This window comes from Cardiocondyla obscurior, linkage group LG08 (genome assembly GCF_019399895.1).
Source record: "Cardiocondyla obscurior isolate alpha-2009 linkage group LG08, Cobs3.1, whole genome shotgun sequence".
NCBI lineage: Eukaryota > Metazoa > Arthropoda > Insecta > Hymenoptera > Formicidae > Cardiocondyla > Cardiocondyla obscurior.
This window is the reverse complement of record NC_091871.1, coordinates 1,816,122-1,835,343: the sequence shown is the minus strand read 5'-3', so window position 1 is coordinate 1,835,343 and position 19,222 is coordinate 1,816,122. Positions and strand designations below refer to the sequence as shown.

Here is a 19,222-nt window from a genome sequence, read left to right as displayed (position 1 = left end):
TTAACCTATCAGTTTCGCCGCTCAAACTTGCCCGAGAAGATTAAGCGGCGAAAAATCGTTACGCTGCTCGGCAGATGCTACGCAGAGGCGGTGACTGGATGACGGGACGAGACTCGCAATCAAAAATTTCCGTATATGGGTGCGAGAGACAGAGAAAGAGAGGCGAGATAGCGCGGGGGAGAAGGTGGCGAACGGAAGACGGCGGAGAACGGGACGACGAAGACGACTGGTTGTATAAACTTGTGTATACAACGAGTCGCATGTGACTCGAATATGGGACGATTTCTTCCGTCGGCGAGTCCCTTTTCTTCCCGAGGCTTTTTCTTCGTCGTCTCTCTTAAATTCTCGCGAGAGACCGGCAGATTTGCAACAGACCACGAGCGCTATAAGCGAGGCGCACGAGCGAGAGGAAAATAAAAAGAAATAAAATAAAAAGGGATAGAAGGTAGAGAGAGTCAATACGGAGAGAAGAAAAGAGAAATGTTGATGAAGAAGAAAAAAGAAAAAAGAAGAACATAGGGAGAAGGATTTTCCGTCTAAAACTTGGTATTTCTCGTTTGCATAATACACAAGAGCGTCCGATTCTTCACTTCGACTCCCATGCATCGTCCCGCCTCGCGAAAGAAAGAAAGGGAAGCGGATCGAATTAATCTGGCAACATAATGCATTTCGGACGCGAAACACGTGCGATAAATTGCAGGGGAGTAAGCAACGCAACGAGCCATTACGGTGATGTAAATAACCTAAATATAAATTTCTATTAGCTCTGCTAATTTTTCTGTCGAAAGCCGAACGTGAATTGCGACGCGCGGCCCGCTCGCTACTGTTTCTTGCTCTAAAACTATAACCACGCATGCATGGCAAAAATTGTAAAAACGTAAAAATAAAAATATCTGTACTGAATTTCTTTAGCAAACGTTATCGCTTGTTTATTCATTGACCTCTCTCAATCATTACGGTCTTACGGCACAGCGTCTAGTTTCTTTTTTTTTTTTCTTTTTTTTTTTCCTCTTACTTTTTTTTATATCTCATGCGGTCTACTTTTACGTTCGAACGTGCTCTGACATGACAAATATGCGTTCGAACCGTAACTAGTAATAGCCTGTTACTGCAAGAACGTGCAAGAGTAACTCGTCGTTATACGATGGGCAACCTACAAAATCCAACGGAATGCCAAGGAGTGATTCGAATTCGGCTGTAAGCGCTCCATTTTCAAGCGATACGAATGCAAAATAAGTTCCTCGTACCGCCGGCAAAACATGCGACACGTTTACTTAGGAGATAAAAACCTCGGGGTGACCCCGATGGTCTTTTTTCGTCCGCCCTTTCTCAAATTTATCGGCACCTCTCGAAAGGAACGACGAAATGTCCTCGATCCTGACAAAAGTCGTTGAAAACTACGTTCGAGACGCGGCTGGTTCAAGGTTCGGCGGGACGGGGCTGTTCCTCGAGAAGTAGCTCGGGGCGAGCCGCGCGTTAGGATTTCTCTCGCTTTGTCTCTGTTCATCGGCGCGTCTCTAATCACTCCCCATTTCACGGCGCGGAGGGTCGGACGGAGGAGAGAGGAGAAGAGCTTTACTTTCTTGCGCCGCGGTATTCCCGATCGTGCACGAGAAGCGGGCGATCCCGTGCCGCGCGGCGCATTAATATACGCGGTGCAGAAAAATTCGTGCGCCCGCTCGATGAGAATGGGCCAATTAAAAGCCGCGCGTAGCGCGGTAATTAAATCGCGACCGTGCGCGCGCGTACATCAGACGTATCGCGCTCCGCTTCCTTTTAAACTGCACCTTGACGACGGCGATCGATTCGCGCGACATTGACGTCGTTGATCAAACGACGGATAAAAAAAAAGAAAAAAAAAAAAGAAAAAAAAAAAAGAAAAAAAAAGAGAATAAAAATTAATAAAAATAACGTGCCGCTACTCCAAGATTCTCAAGGCACGAACGCCTCTTTCTGATCCTTTAGTACTTGATAATTTTCTCTTGCCTAATCAGATGTAGCAGATCGTATTTCCGTAAATGTCAATGTAATGCCGCCAAAACGGTCTAATAACCATTTCTTTAGTGCTCACACGGGTTCTGCGTTCTTTAGAATCCTTCTTAAGGCCTCGAGTGAACATCCTAAGTTAATTAGCGTGATCGGACATCAGAGTTCGACGGCGTTCGCCAGGAGTCGCCGGGGGAAATGATCGTTAAAACGGGCGCGTCGCGGCATATCAGCTTTAAAAAAAAATCCACTCAAGCCTCGAAGGCCGTTCACCCTTCGGTATAGGTCGGCGAGTTTTCCGACAGACGCCTGTCCGCGATAAACGGCGCGAATGTTTAATCGATAAACAGGTGTTTACCGAGGAAATTATACGTCGTTATTTCGAGCGTGCGTGCGTTTGTGCGTGCGTGCGGCTCGCTCGCCCGCGGATGCCAGCGACGATGCGAGTGTGCGTGAGAAAAACTTGTCGGACCGTGGTCGTTCCACTCGTGCTTTTGTCTGTACACCCTACCCTCCCCCGTCGTCGGAAAGCATGCGCCTATCTAGCGACGTGCGTGAGCGGAGAGTTTGAAAAATCACGCGTTCAAGACAGATGAAATTTAATAAGCGCGTGATTGGCATCTTCCCGGATCGACGGTATAAAGTAAGATACGCGAGCGCACCTGGTACTTTAAAAAATTGGAGGAACAATTGGCAGCTGTTTCCGACTTCGATGCTTTTCATTAAGGCGCAAGAACGACATGTAGATAAAAAATAATAATAATATTACTAATAATTAACGGCTAATTGTGCCGTAAATCTGAGCTTGATTTTCCGCGATGTCGAGGCTAGGTAACGGCGACAACGATTGATGGGACACTTATCAATCAATAGATAATGAGATTCGTGCTCTCCGCGTTTGCGAGCGAGCGGTTAATACACGCTATTTGCACGGCGTTTACCAAGATTTTCCACGATCGAAATGTGTCAAACGATCCAGCCGGACGTGCCTATCCCAATTGCAGATACGTGCCTTAAACTCATCCGCGCGACGTTCCGTGAAGAAATGCCGCAACAAAGCTAACGAGCGATAACAATGAAATAACAAGGGAACGTAACTAATGAGATTCTATTTGAAGAACGTAGGTGACACAGAAAAAGAAAAGAAAAGAAAAAAAAAACATGTGCCAGCTCGGAGTTAATCTTTATCTTTTTAATGTACGAAGAGAAAGATATCCCATCGGCTACAAAGTACAAGACCTCTCCATATCTCGAGCGCACTGCACGCGAGCAGCACGTAGTGGATTTTTTATTCCTGATGCATTAGGGGAAAACATTGCCCTAATAGGAGGAAAACTCTTATCGCGCCCCGCACAAGACGGTATCGCGCGCCAATATTGTTAACGCAAAGTGACAGCTTATCGACACCGGCGAACTTGGCTTTCAGGCCAAGTATATGTGCTCGGCACGTTCGCTCGGACGGCGATATTATTTACCGTCCACGCACGGTGCAAATTCACTCAACCCCCGCGGAAAATGTTCGGTCGGTCTCGCACATTTTGGGCTTGTTCTTTATAGTTAAACCGGCTGCATTAACTCGAATTAGCTTGCACTAGTTGAGAAGTTAATTTTCTTCGCGCATTAAAAGGCGAGCGATGAACGCTGAGGTAACACAGCCAGTTTAGCTGCGAGAAAATAAAAAAAAAAAAAAATTAACCCTTTAGGTATGGCAGAGATAGATAAATAAAATATCTGGCGGTGCGCAACGAGGTTGCCTTCGCGACGAAACGCGAAAAGTCTTAGAAACGAAAAAGAGCGCGTATGCAAATGCAGAAAACATTCACCTTGGACACCCACGCCCGGTCTTGGATGCTCTGCATCCCCGTTGCTGACGGAACAGTCGGTTGCAGAGGATTCCCTGAATGCTCGCGCGTGTCGGCAACTTTTTATTTTTCGCCACCGTCATATTCGATACGCTTAAATAACTGGAACAGTTAATGGAATTTTCGTCGATCACGTTTATATTTGGACCCGTGACCGAAATAAGTCCTCAGAGTGACGATATCTAGAAATCCGTTTGCATCGTAGATATAATTTTCTTTATACAGTTGCGAAGCCGTATACGGTATAGAAAATGAAGTCGTGATGAAATAAATGCGAACCATCCGGAATTTCGTCGAAAGTTGATCGTGCCGATCGTTAAAAGGGCTTCGCGACCGACGTTTTATTTTTATTCCTCTATCTTTTTTAATTTTTTTGTCGTGTTTTTGACGTTTTTATTTAAAAATGTATGACCTGCTTGATTAACTATCTCAACGATCCCTCTTTACGACAATCTTACGACAGTGAGAAAAATAAAAGAGAAAAAAAAAAAATCAGGAAACCATTAATCCGAGCCGCTTAATCGAGATCGCCGGTGCAACGATGACCTTAAGCCTGCCTTCATATGGTCCAGGAATCGTATCGTAATCTCTAATTTTTCTCAATTTCCTCTCAAGTGCGAGTAGAAAAAAAAAATGCAAAAACAAATTTATTAAATATAACAAAGAGCAAGAAATAAAAAAAGACGTACATAAATTTAGCCCGCGAGTAGAATGAAGTCTCGTCGCATCGAGAAACGAGTATATTCTGTGCAAAGAAGAGAAAAAGAATCTCGAGAACAAAATCGGGAAGGCCGATCTGGAGGCGATCTGAGGTGGACAGGTGTGGGACGATGCCAGAAGGAGAAAGCCGTAGGGAGAATAGAGATTTCTCGCGGCGCTAAGCGTGACGGAGAAGCAGCAGAACACGCCGAGAGCCATCCTGCAGGACCATGAAGGAGTGTTCTCGCCGGCAAGCCGGGAGTACGGCGGCAGGATGAGTGAGTGAGGAGAGAGTGGGGGATAGAAGTAAACGAGAGAGAAAGAGAGAGAGAGAGAGAGAGAGAGAGAGAGAGAGAGAGAGAGAGAGAGAGAGAGAAGTGCGAGCGAGCGGAGGAGACAAGGGGGACCAAAGAGGAGCCGGCATAGCAACAGAAGACCGCTTCGAAACGAACAGCCAGTCGAGCGCGCTTCTGCCGGTTGCTGGTTGCTGGCTGCTGCTGACTACGACGGAGCCGCTCGGCTATGCGTCGTGGATGAAGCGAGAACGCGATGGAAACGAGAGAAAGAGAAAGAGGAAGAACGAAATAGAGAGCAGAACAGAAAGAGAAGGAGAGCCGGGAGCAAGAGAGACGGGGAGAGAAGAGAGAGTCGCGTATTGATCGTGTCGCACGGGGGTGGAGCAACCGCCGACCGACTGGCTGGTCTGCCTTCCATGCAAGCCCGCCGCGAATCGCGGGGGCAAAGGGGTTGAAAGGGGGAAAACGGCAAGGGAGAAAAGGGAGACCACGCGCGCGATCCTTCGACTAGGTAAGGACTTCTTCGTCCCGACGTCCGACGCCTGGACCGGAGACAGTGAAAGGCTAGACGGTGGGTGTGGGAGATCGCACAGCTGAACGGGCGACGTCGTCGTCATCATTGTCGTCATTGTCATTATTGTCCACAGTCAATGTCGCCGTCGTTCTTAGGCTGTGATAGTCCTGCGTCGTGTAGGCACGGCTCTTCCCGATGTCGAGCTGTTTTAATTGCAGTTTAATCGTCCTTTTCCGGGTTCTGTCTTCTTCCGGGAGAAGAAAGGATTCACGGATAATTGAGACCACTCGGACGATTGAAATCGTTTCGAGAAGGGATGAAGAACGCTTAAACTTCCATTTAGGGCCGCGCGTTTGGTAGTGAAGAGCGCGAGGAAAAGCGCAGGGCGTAGGGATGAATGCCCTGGCGGTTTCCTCTCGGAGGCGCTGCAGTCGATAGCCGCTTGATGGGGGGGAGGGAGAAAGGGCGCGTAAAGGGTGAAGACGGGGGAGAGCCCTTCGCGAACGAGGAAAGCTTCCCCGTGGCTGGCGCCCTGGGCGAAAAGGTATCCGGGATCGGTAAGGCGCCATCTTGAAGGTAGACACGGTGAACCCTTTGCCCTTTGCCACTTTCGTTGAATCGGCGAACGATGCTCGATGTCGAAGGGACGGTGGTTGCGGTTAAAAGGGTACGCGAGGGAGGCGGGATTTAGAGAGCAACGCCGAAAAGGGCGAAAATAACCCTCTCACGAAAGGTTTCGGAAGAACGAAGACAACAGAAAGCGTCTATAATCTTTGGATTATTAATTATCAGCTGAACTAAAACTACGACATTTAACGACATAGAGAAAAATAAGCATCGAGCGGCTATATCTCCTTTTTATTTCTAACTGTTTGCTTTTATAATAACTGAAAACGATTTTGAGAGAAAAAATTTTATCAAGCAAAGTACGATTACGAACGCTATTGAGTCACGTATTAAAAACAATTTTGCTCCGTTCGGCGGCAGATATAGTGCATAAAAATAATCCAGAAAGAGATTTTTCAGAAGTAATCTTATCACGAAATTTTATCGCAGAAATATGATTATTACTTGTCACTAGAATGTGATTAGATACTTGGAAAAATCGACCTTGGGACGGAGAACGCAAAAAGTCTGCCTGAACAGCCGTTGCAGTAGACACCTTGAGTTTACGAGCCTTAACCGCTTCGTCGCTTTTGTTTCCAAGTGCCCTCGGAAAAAAAAAAATTTGTCCTATCGCCAAAGAGTCGCTTTGCGACCATCTCGTCCTTATCCAACCGCGACACTTTAGTCCCTTTATTTCTTTCTTATTTTTTCTTCCTTTTGTTAGATTAGGTTTATATCTTTTTAACATTTTATCTCCCGGTATAGAGAAAGAAAATTGTTTAAAAAAAAATAAAGGAAAACTGCCTGTACATATATAGAACTCCCAAAGACCAGCTACGTACCATCCAACACCGGCAGCAAAAGACGTCACTCACCGCGTGAGACCAAAAGGCCGTTTGCATATGCGCGTATGTATAGTTTGCGCCACGAAGTTACTCCGTTAAATTAAATAAACCATTTCTATGATTAAAATGAGAATTTTCATCGAAGTAAAGAATTCCCTACGTCAGCTTTTAAGCAGACTTTCGATTCCGAGTTTCTAATCATATTTTTATAAAAAAAAAAAAAAAAAAGTTCTCAAGATTACCGGTACGTTGCTTCTAAAGTCGATATATCTGAAAGCAAATTAAATATACGCATTTTTCAAAGGAAAAAAAAAAAAAGAAAAGAAGGGACCAAGAGAGAGAAAGAAAAAGAGAAAGGGACAAAACTTCACTTTTTATATTTCTCGTTCGTGCAATATTCCGATCTGAACTATAATGGAAATTCGCGAGAGTCTGCAGCTTATCTGCGAGAAGTCGTTTAATATTTTCATCAGTCGTTCCCCGACAAAAGTCTCGCGAAAACTTGCCTTTATTCCCTCCTCATCGTCGTCGAATCCGTGTATCGCGGGACGCGGCGGCTCGCGTGCTTTTTTTTTTTTTTCCCTCCCTTTTCCTTTTCTTTATTCCTTCCTTTTGTGACGAGTCACGACGCGGAACGAGTATCTCTCTAACATTTCGCATGCACAATGGCGCGGGAATCTACGGGCAGCTACATCTCGGTTAAATATCGGACATCTACCCAGAAGTAATTACACCGGTAACCATAATAACGTTCGGCCTTATCGCTTCGTATGTTGTCCGGCGCAGTTGCATTACGACAAACGCGCGCTGGTTATTGGTACCCAATTATCGCGGCAAAATAGTATCAATCTTTCAAAGCGACTCCGAAACGACTGGCACGAAGTCTATCGATTACCCGTTACCTCAGATGATTGCGCGACCTTGAAAAATCTCGCGGAGAAATCGTGAAAGTGAGGATTTCTCGCGATCAACCGATTGGTTCTTATGCAAAATGCTTCCACCACGGTCGAGATCGAATCGAGACATAGCGCTTTGCTCGGGGAACTTTCTAATAAAAGTCTGCAAAACGTTAGAACGCTACTGAAAGCCAGGTCTAATGGTGTCTCTAAATATTATTCGGGGAGGCGAAAAAAAAAGAAAGAAAAAGAGAAAAAAAGAAGAAAAGAAAAAAAAATTAGAATACGACATCGGAAGCGTTCGAGGAACCCTCCGGGGTGCGAAGGTCAAGTGCCCTTCGTGCGCAACTCGGTAAGCTCGGGAGAATGGAATCTATTAGTCCGTTCGCGACGCGCGTATTTGAGAACTCCGCCACGTAAGCCGATAGACACGTTAACTCGCGGAGATCACCCTCTTGCACCCCAATCGCCCTGCCGCTTCGTGTTCGTTGCCGCGTAACGCGAGACGAGGCGCGGTTGGAAAGAGGGAACGATGAATGTACCGCGTCGACGGAGCAGACGGAGAGCGCAACAGGAAACCCGAGATCCAAGAATAACATACACGACGCACATCGATGCACGCACGCCTCGGCCCCGATATCTGCTCGCGTTGTCGCGCTCGCGCAACTTGAACTACCATTGTTCGGAGTATCGTTACCTCACTCTCGGCGGAAAATCTTTTCGGCGACTCCGCGACGCTGAAGTAGATATTGAGTGAAAACGCGCGATCGAAGGGACCGCTGAAAGATATATTTTTTTTTTAATTTATTAGCTGCTTTCCATTAGCAGAAAAAACTCAGGACAGTTGTCACGTGTTGCGTCATGAACTCATAACTTAGTTGAACGGACGTCGTTTTTTTTTTTTGTGGTAGGTAAACAAAAGCTGAGGCACTTAGCGATATTATAACTTAAGACAATCTCATTAAGATCTTTTAAATAAAAACTCAACGTTAAGAAGTGCAAATAAAAATAAATTTTTTTAAATAACAAATTAAAAAATATATTTAAAAATAAGACAAATAAAAATAGGGATTTAAAAAAGCTGCGGAAGTTTCAAATTGTTATTAAAAGGTGGAGAAATCATAAAAATTCTACCAACGTAAATATGCCAGAAATACAAATTCTTTTATCCTTATTTTCGGATAAATTTTCTGTATATTCTTAAGCGTGATTTATATCTTAGTCGATAAAAAGATCTGCTTTATTATCGTTCGCCTCGCAAAACTTAGGTATAAAAACATTTTGATTAAACGGACGTGAGAAGAAAATTGCGCGCTCAACGGTTAAATATCCAGCTTTCAGTGAGAGTCGCAACTTTGTAGGAGTTCCAGACCGAATCGACGTTTATATGACTTCTCTCACTTCGAGCGGTTTTAATCCCAGCAGGGGTTGCAAAGTGACCAAGCATTTAGTATCGACGATTAAATGTGCGATAGAAGTGCTATGATTCTCGTTTTTTAAATAGCTTTTTAATAGCTTTCGTAAGTTCATTTATAGTTTGCTGAACGGTAAAGTGTATTCCTAATTGAAAATGTCATAACATTTAGCTCGAACAAAAGATATCCACGTTGTCAAATAAAAGAATATGCTTTAAACGAATAATAATTCTTTTTTTTTTTTTGCGTTAATTCATTTAGAATTGTTTTTTCATTAAAAAGCCAAGTTGCTTCTTAAAAATGTAAAGCTCCCGAAAACTAAGCGTAACGAAAATAGATATGTTTAAGGTTTAATTTTAATTTAAAGGGAATTGACCTAACGTAATTTATTGCGAAAGTGCAGAAGCTGAGATATCTACGTATATGTATATCCGTGGACTCGTAAAAGTCGCGAATTTGTGTGCGTGCATCTGTTCATGTACGTTGCTGGCTAAGTGCGGGGTGCGCGAGAACGCAGAGGGGTGAAATCCGGCGGGGCGATAGGGTGGATGTACGGACAATTTGAAGCCTCCCTTCTGTCGGCCGCAACCTTGCTGAAGGCAGCGTAATTTGGAAATTGGAGAGGTCAGTATCGGGAAAACGAGAAGGACGAGAAAGAGAGAGATGTGACGAAGAAGCTGCGCGAACACGCCGCGGAATTAGAAAGAAGGCGAAAAGAATAGCAAGAAGCATTTACTATTTAACTCGCTTGGTACCATTTTAGAAAACAAAGAATCCGCAATCTTTGATCCGGGAAAAAGAAGAAGCCGGAGAACTTCGGGGTAGCTGCAACCAGTCGGTCAATTAATTAATATTGCCATTACAATTTAACAAGAAACGAGAATATTGCAATTAATTGCACCGGGATTTTATTTTGACGCGACGAATGAAGTTTCGAGCGGGACGTGTCGTAAATTACGTATGGTTTGCGCGCACGCGACATCCTCGCTCGTACGATGAAGGAAATGGATAGAAGAAAAAAAAAAAAAGAAAAAGAAAAAAAAAATGAGGTGGGTTCTCACGAACCGCTATGTGGAAAAGGTCGGACCGATGTCGGTCAGAGGGAAATCCCTTTCATTCGCCGCTCTTTTCCTCCTTTGTCAAAAGAAAATCATACATAGAGCGATCGTGAAAGCCGATTTGGTGATTATGTTGCAGCCGCTGTGATTTTATTTCGTATGCTTTTAGAATAAAAAAATTTTTCTTTCTACGAACGCTTTAATTAAGTCGGTGAACTAAGATTTGGCAGCGTCGTTTCTTGTGCGATTCAGAAAATAAAAAAAATTAAAGAAAAAAAAAAGAACCGCTAAAGAAGATCGCGAGCAAAGAAAGGTACCGTAAGGGGAGGACGGTTATCAGTTACTCGATAATCATTTTTCCCAATTTTAACGTCAACGACATCCTCGCGCTTCATTACGTGATAAATACCGCCGTACCATGCCACTCTCTACAGTGCGTAAAGTTTGGACGCGCGTGTACGCATGCACGAATAGCAACTGTTAATTGAAGCTGCTTCGGGGCCGCTGTGTCTCGTGCCTCCCGACCTGGAGAAGAGTACGACGAAGAAGAGTTATACGACGAGAGACGACACAAAGCCAACCGCAGCCGCAGCCACAGTCGCCGGGTATAAACAATGAAGCGGACCCTGCCGGCGAAGAGGGTGCAGGGGGGAGGGGGGAAGGGCGGGGGAGACACCGTAAATACATAGAGCGTGATAATAACCGGCGTATCAGGATTAAGCGGAAACTGGGAGACGAGTGCAGGAGATCGAAGCGCGATCAATCACGGCGGGCGCGAGGAGGCTCGGCCGCTCTTCATTCGCGTCTCGTGCGCTCTCGCAATCTCGACTCAAATTGACGAAGACAATTGTTTATCGAGGTTCTCTCGATTTCGGTACGCGCTAACTCGGACTCGCCGACGTCGAACGTCGGATGGATAACCGATTTCCGGTTACGCACTCTCGCGCGAATATATTGACTGTCGTAGCTCTCACGTTCGAAAAGAGAGGAATTTCAGGTAATGGCGATTAGATTATGTCGGGCTCCTCGCTTCTGCAAACGAGTAAGATTGAAGTGGAACGGCAAGTACGAAGGGGAAAGAGGGGGAAGGATGCGCTTAACGTGGCGAACGCCGGATGCGTTTCCCATCTGGTTACGCTATTGAAGCCGCGATCATTTTCTTCCGTATGTAGGACGGCATTGGTATTTCTTTCCTTTTTTTTCTTTTACTTGTTTTTTTTTTTTCCCCTCCTTCTGATCGATTAGAATCACGAGATTGCTTCATACATCAAGAGTTACGTCGCGTCCGGATCGACAATTCCATTCCGTACGATCCGCAATCAATCTATTGCCTTTCCCTATCTCTCGGCCGCGTTACCCACTTTTTCCGATTTTCCTCGCGTAAACGTGAATTTGATAACGAAACCGCTTTGTCATATCAGCGCTCGAAGATCGCGCGAGATCGACCTTCCCGTTCCGACGAATTAGTTATTCAGATATAATATAATAGATTTTAGCAATTTACTTCTAATTAATTGCTATTAACTGTACACCCGGAAATTGATAGTCTCTCTGTCTCTCTCTCTTATCATTTTTGTTTCTTATCTCCCGTTCTTTTTTTCGAAAGGTCAACGTCTGTCGATATCGGGTTAAAACCGAGCGGGCCCTGGCTTGCGCGGGTTGCGAGGCGAGAAAGAGCCGAGTCGAAAATACATATATACGTCATTCGGCAGCCGGTCGGTCGAAGTCTTCGAATTGTCCGAGAGTCGCTGATCAGGCATCGGTCCAAAAGCCGGCCGTCGACGACGTCGTCGTCGCGACGTTCAAAAGTGCGGTAGCTATTCGCGCTGCCAATCTCGTCCCGATGCAGACGACGTGACGCGCCCGCGGCGGGAAATCGTAAAGTCTCCCTCCCGCGGAAGAAAGAAATACAGCGCGTTTTTATCTTCGCACTAAATTCCTTAACGCACGCGTAAAATTTGAATAATAAAATATCAAAAATTTCGTGCTCGGCCAAAAATTTAAGCGTACGATCGCGCGGCAACGGTTGAAATTCTACGAGTGAGGAAAAAAAAATTATGATACCGGACGTGGGAGAAATCTCTCGACCTATCTGCATCGCGACGCATCGCAAAAATTATTTTTAAAAAATAATAAAAGATAAAATTACACGGTTCTTTATTTTAATTTTTTTTTTTCTCGAAACCAAGTAGCAGGCAATTGTCTTCTATCCGTTCGAGAGAAACAGAACGTGACCACACTATTCTCGTCATCGTCGCGAGATAAGTCGAGCCTAGTACAGGAGATCGGTTGCCTCCGTTTAAAAATACGTCACACATATCGCCTTCTCCCCTGCCACTCTCGCTTCCGACCTCGTCTTTTTTTTCTTCCTCCCTTTCCATTGCCTTTCCTTATGCTTTTTCTTTCTTACACGCATCGTAAAAGAGAAAGCGAGAGAAAGAGCAAAAAAAAAAAAAAGGGAAGAAGGGAGAGAGGGAAAGAGCGAGAGAGAGAGACGCCGATCGGCAGCGTTCAATGATTCACGACGAAAGAGTATTTTGGAGCGACGATCAATAGCGGTAGTTTCGAGAGCTGTGATCGTCAGCCAGGTGAAACGCGCCCGCGAAGAATTTCAGACTCTCCCTCCTCACGATCCGCGATACAGGGAGCCTTGCGGTGCAAGCCGATCGCGGCGACAAATAGAGCGAGTCAGAGACACCGCGGAAGATCGCGTCGCGAATAAAGCGTTTATCGTCCAGTAAACGGAACGGGGCTTGTAGTACTTAAAACGCCGAGACTACGCGATTCTGCGAGATATCTCCGCTCGTAGAAACGGTACCTCTTCTTTATCCCAGCAAAAGAAACGGAAAAACACAAACGGAAAATGAGGCGCACTTTTATCCCAGCCCCGGAGGTCTTGCGTCGCAATCGATTACGGTTATTATTTTCGCAAGCTCGACATTCCCGAAGAGCAGAAGTTGCTCACCGCGCAGGCAGCTCGATGACCTACTCGCAATACCGCTGTGAAACTGTAACACGGACTTATTATCGCGCTAATCAACAATTTCCCGATGTCGGCAGACCGCGAGCGCGGCTACTTTTTAAAGCATCGACGCCCTATGGCGAGAGGGGAAAGTAAAGCGCAATTATATTGTAAAAGATAACGAGCGCCGGTTTAATAATCTTACGCGGGACAACGCCGGATCAAAGGGTCTCTCCTCGCTTACCGTCGATTAGTCTTTCCTCGCGAATTTTCACAAACGCGAATCCGACGATCGATTTCGAGAAACACATTTATCGCGCGGTGGAAACGTTACTCCGCGCGACGTCTTTACAAGTAGCAATAAACCTTCGCAACATCGCGCATTATTTCAAATTGCACGAGACGTGGTCATATCGATCACGCCGACCCAGCCCAGCGGATTCATCTTCGCTATTTCGCCCTCCCCCTTCTCTCTCCCCCATCCCCATAACCTTAATTATTAATTATCCTGATAAGCATGCCGCAAAGTAAAATTCCGCTCAAGCAAAGTTCGCGCTTGAAATTAAATGAAGAAGGTCTTTATTATCCGTTTGCACCTTCCGGGAGTTTAATCTCCCAAAAGTCCTTCACTTTCAATCGCTTCTAATCCAAGGACTATTCGTCTCCCCGACGTTTCCGTCAGGAGAACCGTTCGGAATCCCGAGTAGATTAAAAAAGAAAAAAAAAAAGAAAAAGAAAAAGAGAAAAAAAAAAAAGCAGCCCATCGGGTAAGAAAAGCCGCGAGGGAAACGGCGCAGCCCGCGGCACGCGTGCATTAATTGTTACGCGACGACGCTGGCAGGATTCTTCCTCTCCGCGGTATTTGGATCGGCGACGCTAATTAACATCTCGCGACCGACGCGAGAAAGAGCGGCGTTATTATCCGGCGTCGGACGGTGCGCGAGGATGGGTGGGCACGGTCGTTAATCGAATCATATTGCCCGAGCTAAATGCGGACGTCGTTCGCAATTGCGGCGTCGCGCAGTTTCCTTCCGCCGTCGACTCGTTACGCGCGTCTCATTATCGGACAGCGCTACTGGCAGCAAGGGGGAGGGAAGGAGAGAGTCGGTGTGAAGGGAGCGATGAAATCGGCGGGGCTTTATGCGCTCTTTCCATCTGACAATGGTGAATGAACGCCCCGCTCGGCGAATGCAAGGGGGATACGTCACGCCCGAATAGCCGAGATTCGCGCGCGCATTTACCTGTCATCGATTCGCGCCGGCGATGCAGTTTCCCCGGCACGTGTTACAACTGAAACGCGGTTTACGGTCGCACCTACGTATGCACCTTCCTCGGATATCAGAAAAAGAGCAAGAACCACCCAGTGGCGAAAGACGCGCGTAACGTGTTGCATCCGAGGGGACAAATAGCGGAAAACCACGGGAGTTTAACCAGACGTAAACATCGGTTGTCAAAGACCAGCGACTTACAGTTTCGCCGTTCGCATTTTTCTCTTTTAACACTCGGCAGTCGACGTATATAGCGTGTGCACACAAACGTATCAAAGGTCAGGGATGAAAACGGACAGCGGAACGCGCGCGAGAGAAAAAGCTTCTTTCACCGCGCATTGAATAAAAGTGAATATATCGGGACCCTGATCTCGCTCTCGTTACGTATGTTGAATTAAATAATTAGCTCCCCGGGGGCAGTAATTGTTTGGCGAGTCGATAAACTGTGCGACTAAACTATTTCAACGAGAAGCACTTTCCGACGATACCGCGGCTTTTCTTTTCTTTCGGATCGACGACAAAAGTTTTCTTTTCTCTTTCAAGCAAACTACTATTCAAGACTACGACTAATGTTACAAGACGTTTTAGGTACTCACATTGTTGCTTGTGCCTGGACTCCATGAGCATCATTTGTTCGTGTTTGTGCCATCCAGCGTCGGTAGTATCGGTGCCCCTCGCCCCCGCGGAGGGTGGCTGGACACCTCCACGTGCCCCACCGCCCCCGCCACCGTACTCCATAACGGCGGCGGCACCCTACTCCGCCCTTTCGCTGCTGCCCTCGGCAGTCCTCAGACGCTCACAACATGAAGCCGGCCCTCTCGATGCCGCACGCTCGCTCACTATATTTCCTTCCTCTTCTTCGTGCTCTCTTTCCCTCTCTCCCCTTTCTCTACCTTCTTCTTCCCTTGCCTTCCGCCTTTACCTTTGACCCTCGTGCGCCTACCTCGCTGCGCGGCTTCTTCTTTCGGGGAAGTTATCGGCCCGATCAGTCTCCGCAAGAAGGGCTATTCCTCTGTAGGGGGGAGAAACACCGGCGATCCGGACTGGAGAACATCGAAGCAACGTCCAAACAACCGTGACGTGACGGTATCCTTTCGCTCACTTCAGCCGCCACTGTGATCCTCCTCCTTCGCCTCCTCTTCCTCCTCTTCTTATTCTCCACTTGACAGCACGGCTTTTTCAAAAGGAGCACCCTGAATCTTCTCTCATCCGAAGATGCTCTCGAACGTGTCGTTTCTCGCTTCTCTCCGGCCAGGGCGCGTCTTTCTCGCTCTCATACGAAAAATAGCTCTTATTTACACGCACGCTCACGCGAATCGGCCTCTTCCCTTCTTCAACTTTATATATCTATATATATATATAAGTATACGCATGTATATATATCTTGTGTTTCTCTCGTTCTCTCTTCCTCTTTCTATATATATACATATATGTATATTGTATATATATTCTTTCTATCTTGCACGCTCTCTCGTTTTCTCTTCCTTTCACAGTTTGACTAAAATTCTACTAGCTTTTGGCGGTGATCCGTTGCGGTCTTCTTCCTTTCTTCTTTTATCTAAGAATATATATATATATATATAGTCAGAGGGTTCAGCCTTCGTTTTCTGTTAGTCAGCAGGTGCGCGTTTCGAAAAGGAAAGAGAGAGAGAGTGGGAAGAACGAGAGGGCCCGCTCACTTAATATCGCCGTCGGTCTCCATGCTTTAACAGCGGCGTAACAATGTGGCGAAGATATCTGAAATCAAAAATGTGCGAAATGTTAGTTAAATGCGTCAGCTGTGCCGCAAAAGCCTCGAGGGGCACGTCGCGCGTCGCGTTAAAATATCGCGCTCCGTTTCAATCGATGGGCTTCCTATCTCTTACAATATTTCTAAAATCCAAATACATAAACGCGACGTTTATTAAACCGCCGCGGCGCACGGTATATAAGGAGGGCACGCCGTCGTAAATTAACAATCCAAAAAAAATATAAAGAGACAAAAAAAGAAAAAAGGAAAAGAAAGGGGGAAAAAAAAAAAGGCAAAGATGAGGAAACGGCCTATCGTCACGCGATACTCGAGCACGCTTTACGTCCCCGATATATATTTTGTATCGTCGTCGGGAGTCCCGGGGTATCCTCGCGAGAGAGCGACCAAAACTAATTCCCTAATGCAACAAAGTTCATCGGTTTCAAGTAGCAAACTAGCAACCGTTACATTAGCCCAGATTGTTGCAGGCCGCCGGCGCAACATCCACCGGCGAACCGCCGTCGAGACCGCCACCTGCAGATGTCGGGTTCTCAGATGTTCGATTGCGAATCGCGACGCCCTGCGCGATCGTACTCCCCGATATCTCAATAATTCATCGGCGGAGCACCCCCGCCCCGCGACCCCGTCTCGGCTTATTATTATCCCCGATAGCGATTCTTTCTACGGATTGCGCACGCGAATGAACGTACCCGGCCGGTCCACTCGGCGCACAAATCTATCCCGTTAAGAGAGAATCCCAGAATAAAATCCGTCACATAATAAAATCTGGGATACGCCTTTAAATAGCGGATGGGGGTCAGCTTTTTGCGCCCATCGATCCGATCTGCGGGTAGTGGCGCCCGGCGGCGAAACTCGCGGCGATAAATTGACTTTAGGGCAATCGCATTCTGCTTTGCGTTTCTCATTTTTTTTTGAGTGGGAAAAATAAAATAATTACGTGTGTGTCCATTACACGTATCTCTTAACCTGACAGATTCGTTCCGCCTGGCGCTCGTCTTAAATATATTGAAATTATTTTTCCAGCTAAAATTGTAATTTCCTAACCCAGTTCTTTGTAGATTCTGGCACGTTTACGGTCTTTAAATCCACTAGCGATTTTGCAAAGGGCTTCGATCGATCTATTTCCCGTGATGCGTCAAGCAGACGACGACAAAAAAATTACCGAGAAAAGATCCCGTCGACACCTCCCGCTGCGGCATGAATGGCGATCACGGTTGACCCCCTACGGGCGAGGAAAACCCCATTTTAAAGCGGGTAATCGCGATAGCCCGTCCTTATCTGGAATATTTAAGTGCTCCATCAGCATACTCAGCGCACGCGCACGAACAGCTACACGTATGTAGACAACGAGAAAGGTGGTACATTGAAGAACAATTAAAAACGAGAGATCATCAACCTGCGACCAGGAAACAAATCGAATCGGCTAATATAATTCTTGGCAAACTTAGAAAAATATCAGGGACTATTCGCGTTAATTTAGATTACTTCCAGTAGGTACATTTCGTTTCATTAACGCGGATTGTTTGCGAGTTAATAATTTTAAAAGATTTCTAATCGCTTGTAAACAATTATTAATTATTTCACAAAAAGTTTTGTGAAAGAAAGAAAAAAGAAAGAAAAAAAAGAGTGGTCGAAAGAGCTGACTCTTTCAGCTACTTTTAGATTCTACTTTATTCAGAATATAATCGGATAAGGAAACGATAAAATCCGTTTCCCTTCCGCAACGCGAGTTAATAACTTTATAACTTATTAATCGGCGATCGATATAATAATGATCGAGAATTAATATAATAATATTCCGGAGCCAGTCCGATGGAAGTGGAACGAACGGATTCGTGTAGGCACGCAAGTAGCCCCCGCGACTGAATATTTAATATCGTCGGAAGTCACGTGCGGAAAATCATGTTGAACGTCGAGAAGCGTATCGCCCTTTCCCTTTTTTCCCTCCTATTTTCCCGCGCGTGTATTCCGCCTTCCACGAAACAACTTTACGATATTTAACGATCTCCGTGAACGAGAATACGTGACACACGAGACCATGTGAAACATTCAAGCGCACACTGCACTTTTAAGCGGATGCACGAACAGAAGGAAAAATTTTTCAATAAAGCGCGATCAAACGTTTTTACTAACTTGCGTGTGAATTCCATTTCCCAACGAGCACATCAACTATACATTTCAATTACATTAGTCTTTAAACGATTGTCTTATTAATCGTACCTTCCTTGGAACGAAAATTTCTAGCTCGAAGCCGGCTCGCGTTCCCCCAACCCTTTCGCGCACGTAAACACGATTAATTTACTACGAAAGTTGCCTGAAAATAGTCACTTTGCTTTACCATGAAACTGATCTCTCGTTACCCAACAAATATATCCAAACGAATTTTCTTATACTTGCACTTGGAGCAGTTTGATCGAGTTTTGCCAATAATGATGGGCCCGCTTATTATAAATATCGACTTACGACAATTCGCGTGACAACGTCAATAGGCGCACTGGCGAATCGCGTCAACAATCGGCTCGAGGAAACGAAAAGGTGGACCTCCCCCCGATTTAAATCGCGGATTTTCTCCGTCGTGGGCGAACATATGTTGCCCGCCGTAGCCACGCACGTAGCCGGGAGCTTTTGTTCACGGTGCGCCGATCGATCCGAGGGATCGTGCAACATTGTGCTCCATAGAAACAGAACGAAGCGTTCAGGGTTTGAGCCAGGTGGTCTTCGCCCTTCCCCACTTTGCGCGGGTGGCGGAACGGCGGTTGGGTAGAAACGCGAAACCCCCGCGCGCACGCATCAACAGCTGTTCCGTGTTTATCGACGATCCGAGGAAGGAAAATCTACGATTCGCCGTCTCGTGCACGGCTGCACGCCGACCCGTAACGAATGTTTACGGGGCGCCGATGTGGTAACCGGTATATTCGCGATATTGTGGCACTCCGCACGCGCGCCTAACGACGCTAACGTAAAGTTAACCCGAGCGCTGCCGGGCGCGCGCAGCCCTTAACGAATTTCGGGGGCAGAGACCCTGTCCCGCGCGACGAAGGTAACGGCGACGGCAGTAATTCCAC

General features: G+C 46.2%; 1 protein-coding gene across 2 annotated transcripts in view; it reads right to left on the bottom strand.

The window, feature by feature from the left end:
• Positions 1–19,222, bottom strand: part of Mnb (minibrain) — a 57,033-nt gene that overhangs the window by 28,584 nt on the left and 9,227 nt on the right. For both annotated transcript variants that reach the window (XR_011546104.1, XM_070660742.1), the window contains exon 2: positions 15,004–16,144. Coding sequence is in view for 1 of the 2 variants with exons in the window: in XM_070660742.1 (XP_070516843.1) it covers positions 15,004–15,145 (142 nt within the window). In the remaining variant the exon portion in view is untranslated. The remainder of the gene's footprint in view (positions 1–15,003; positions 16,145–19,222) is intronic.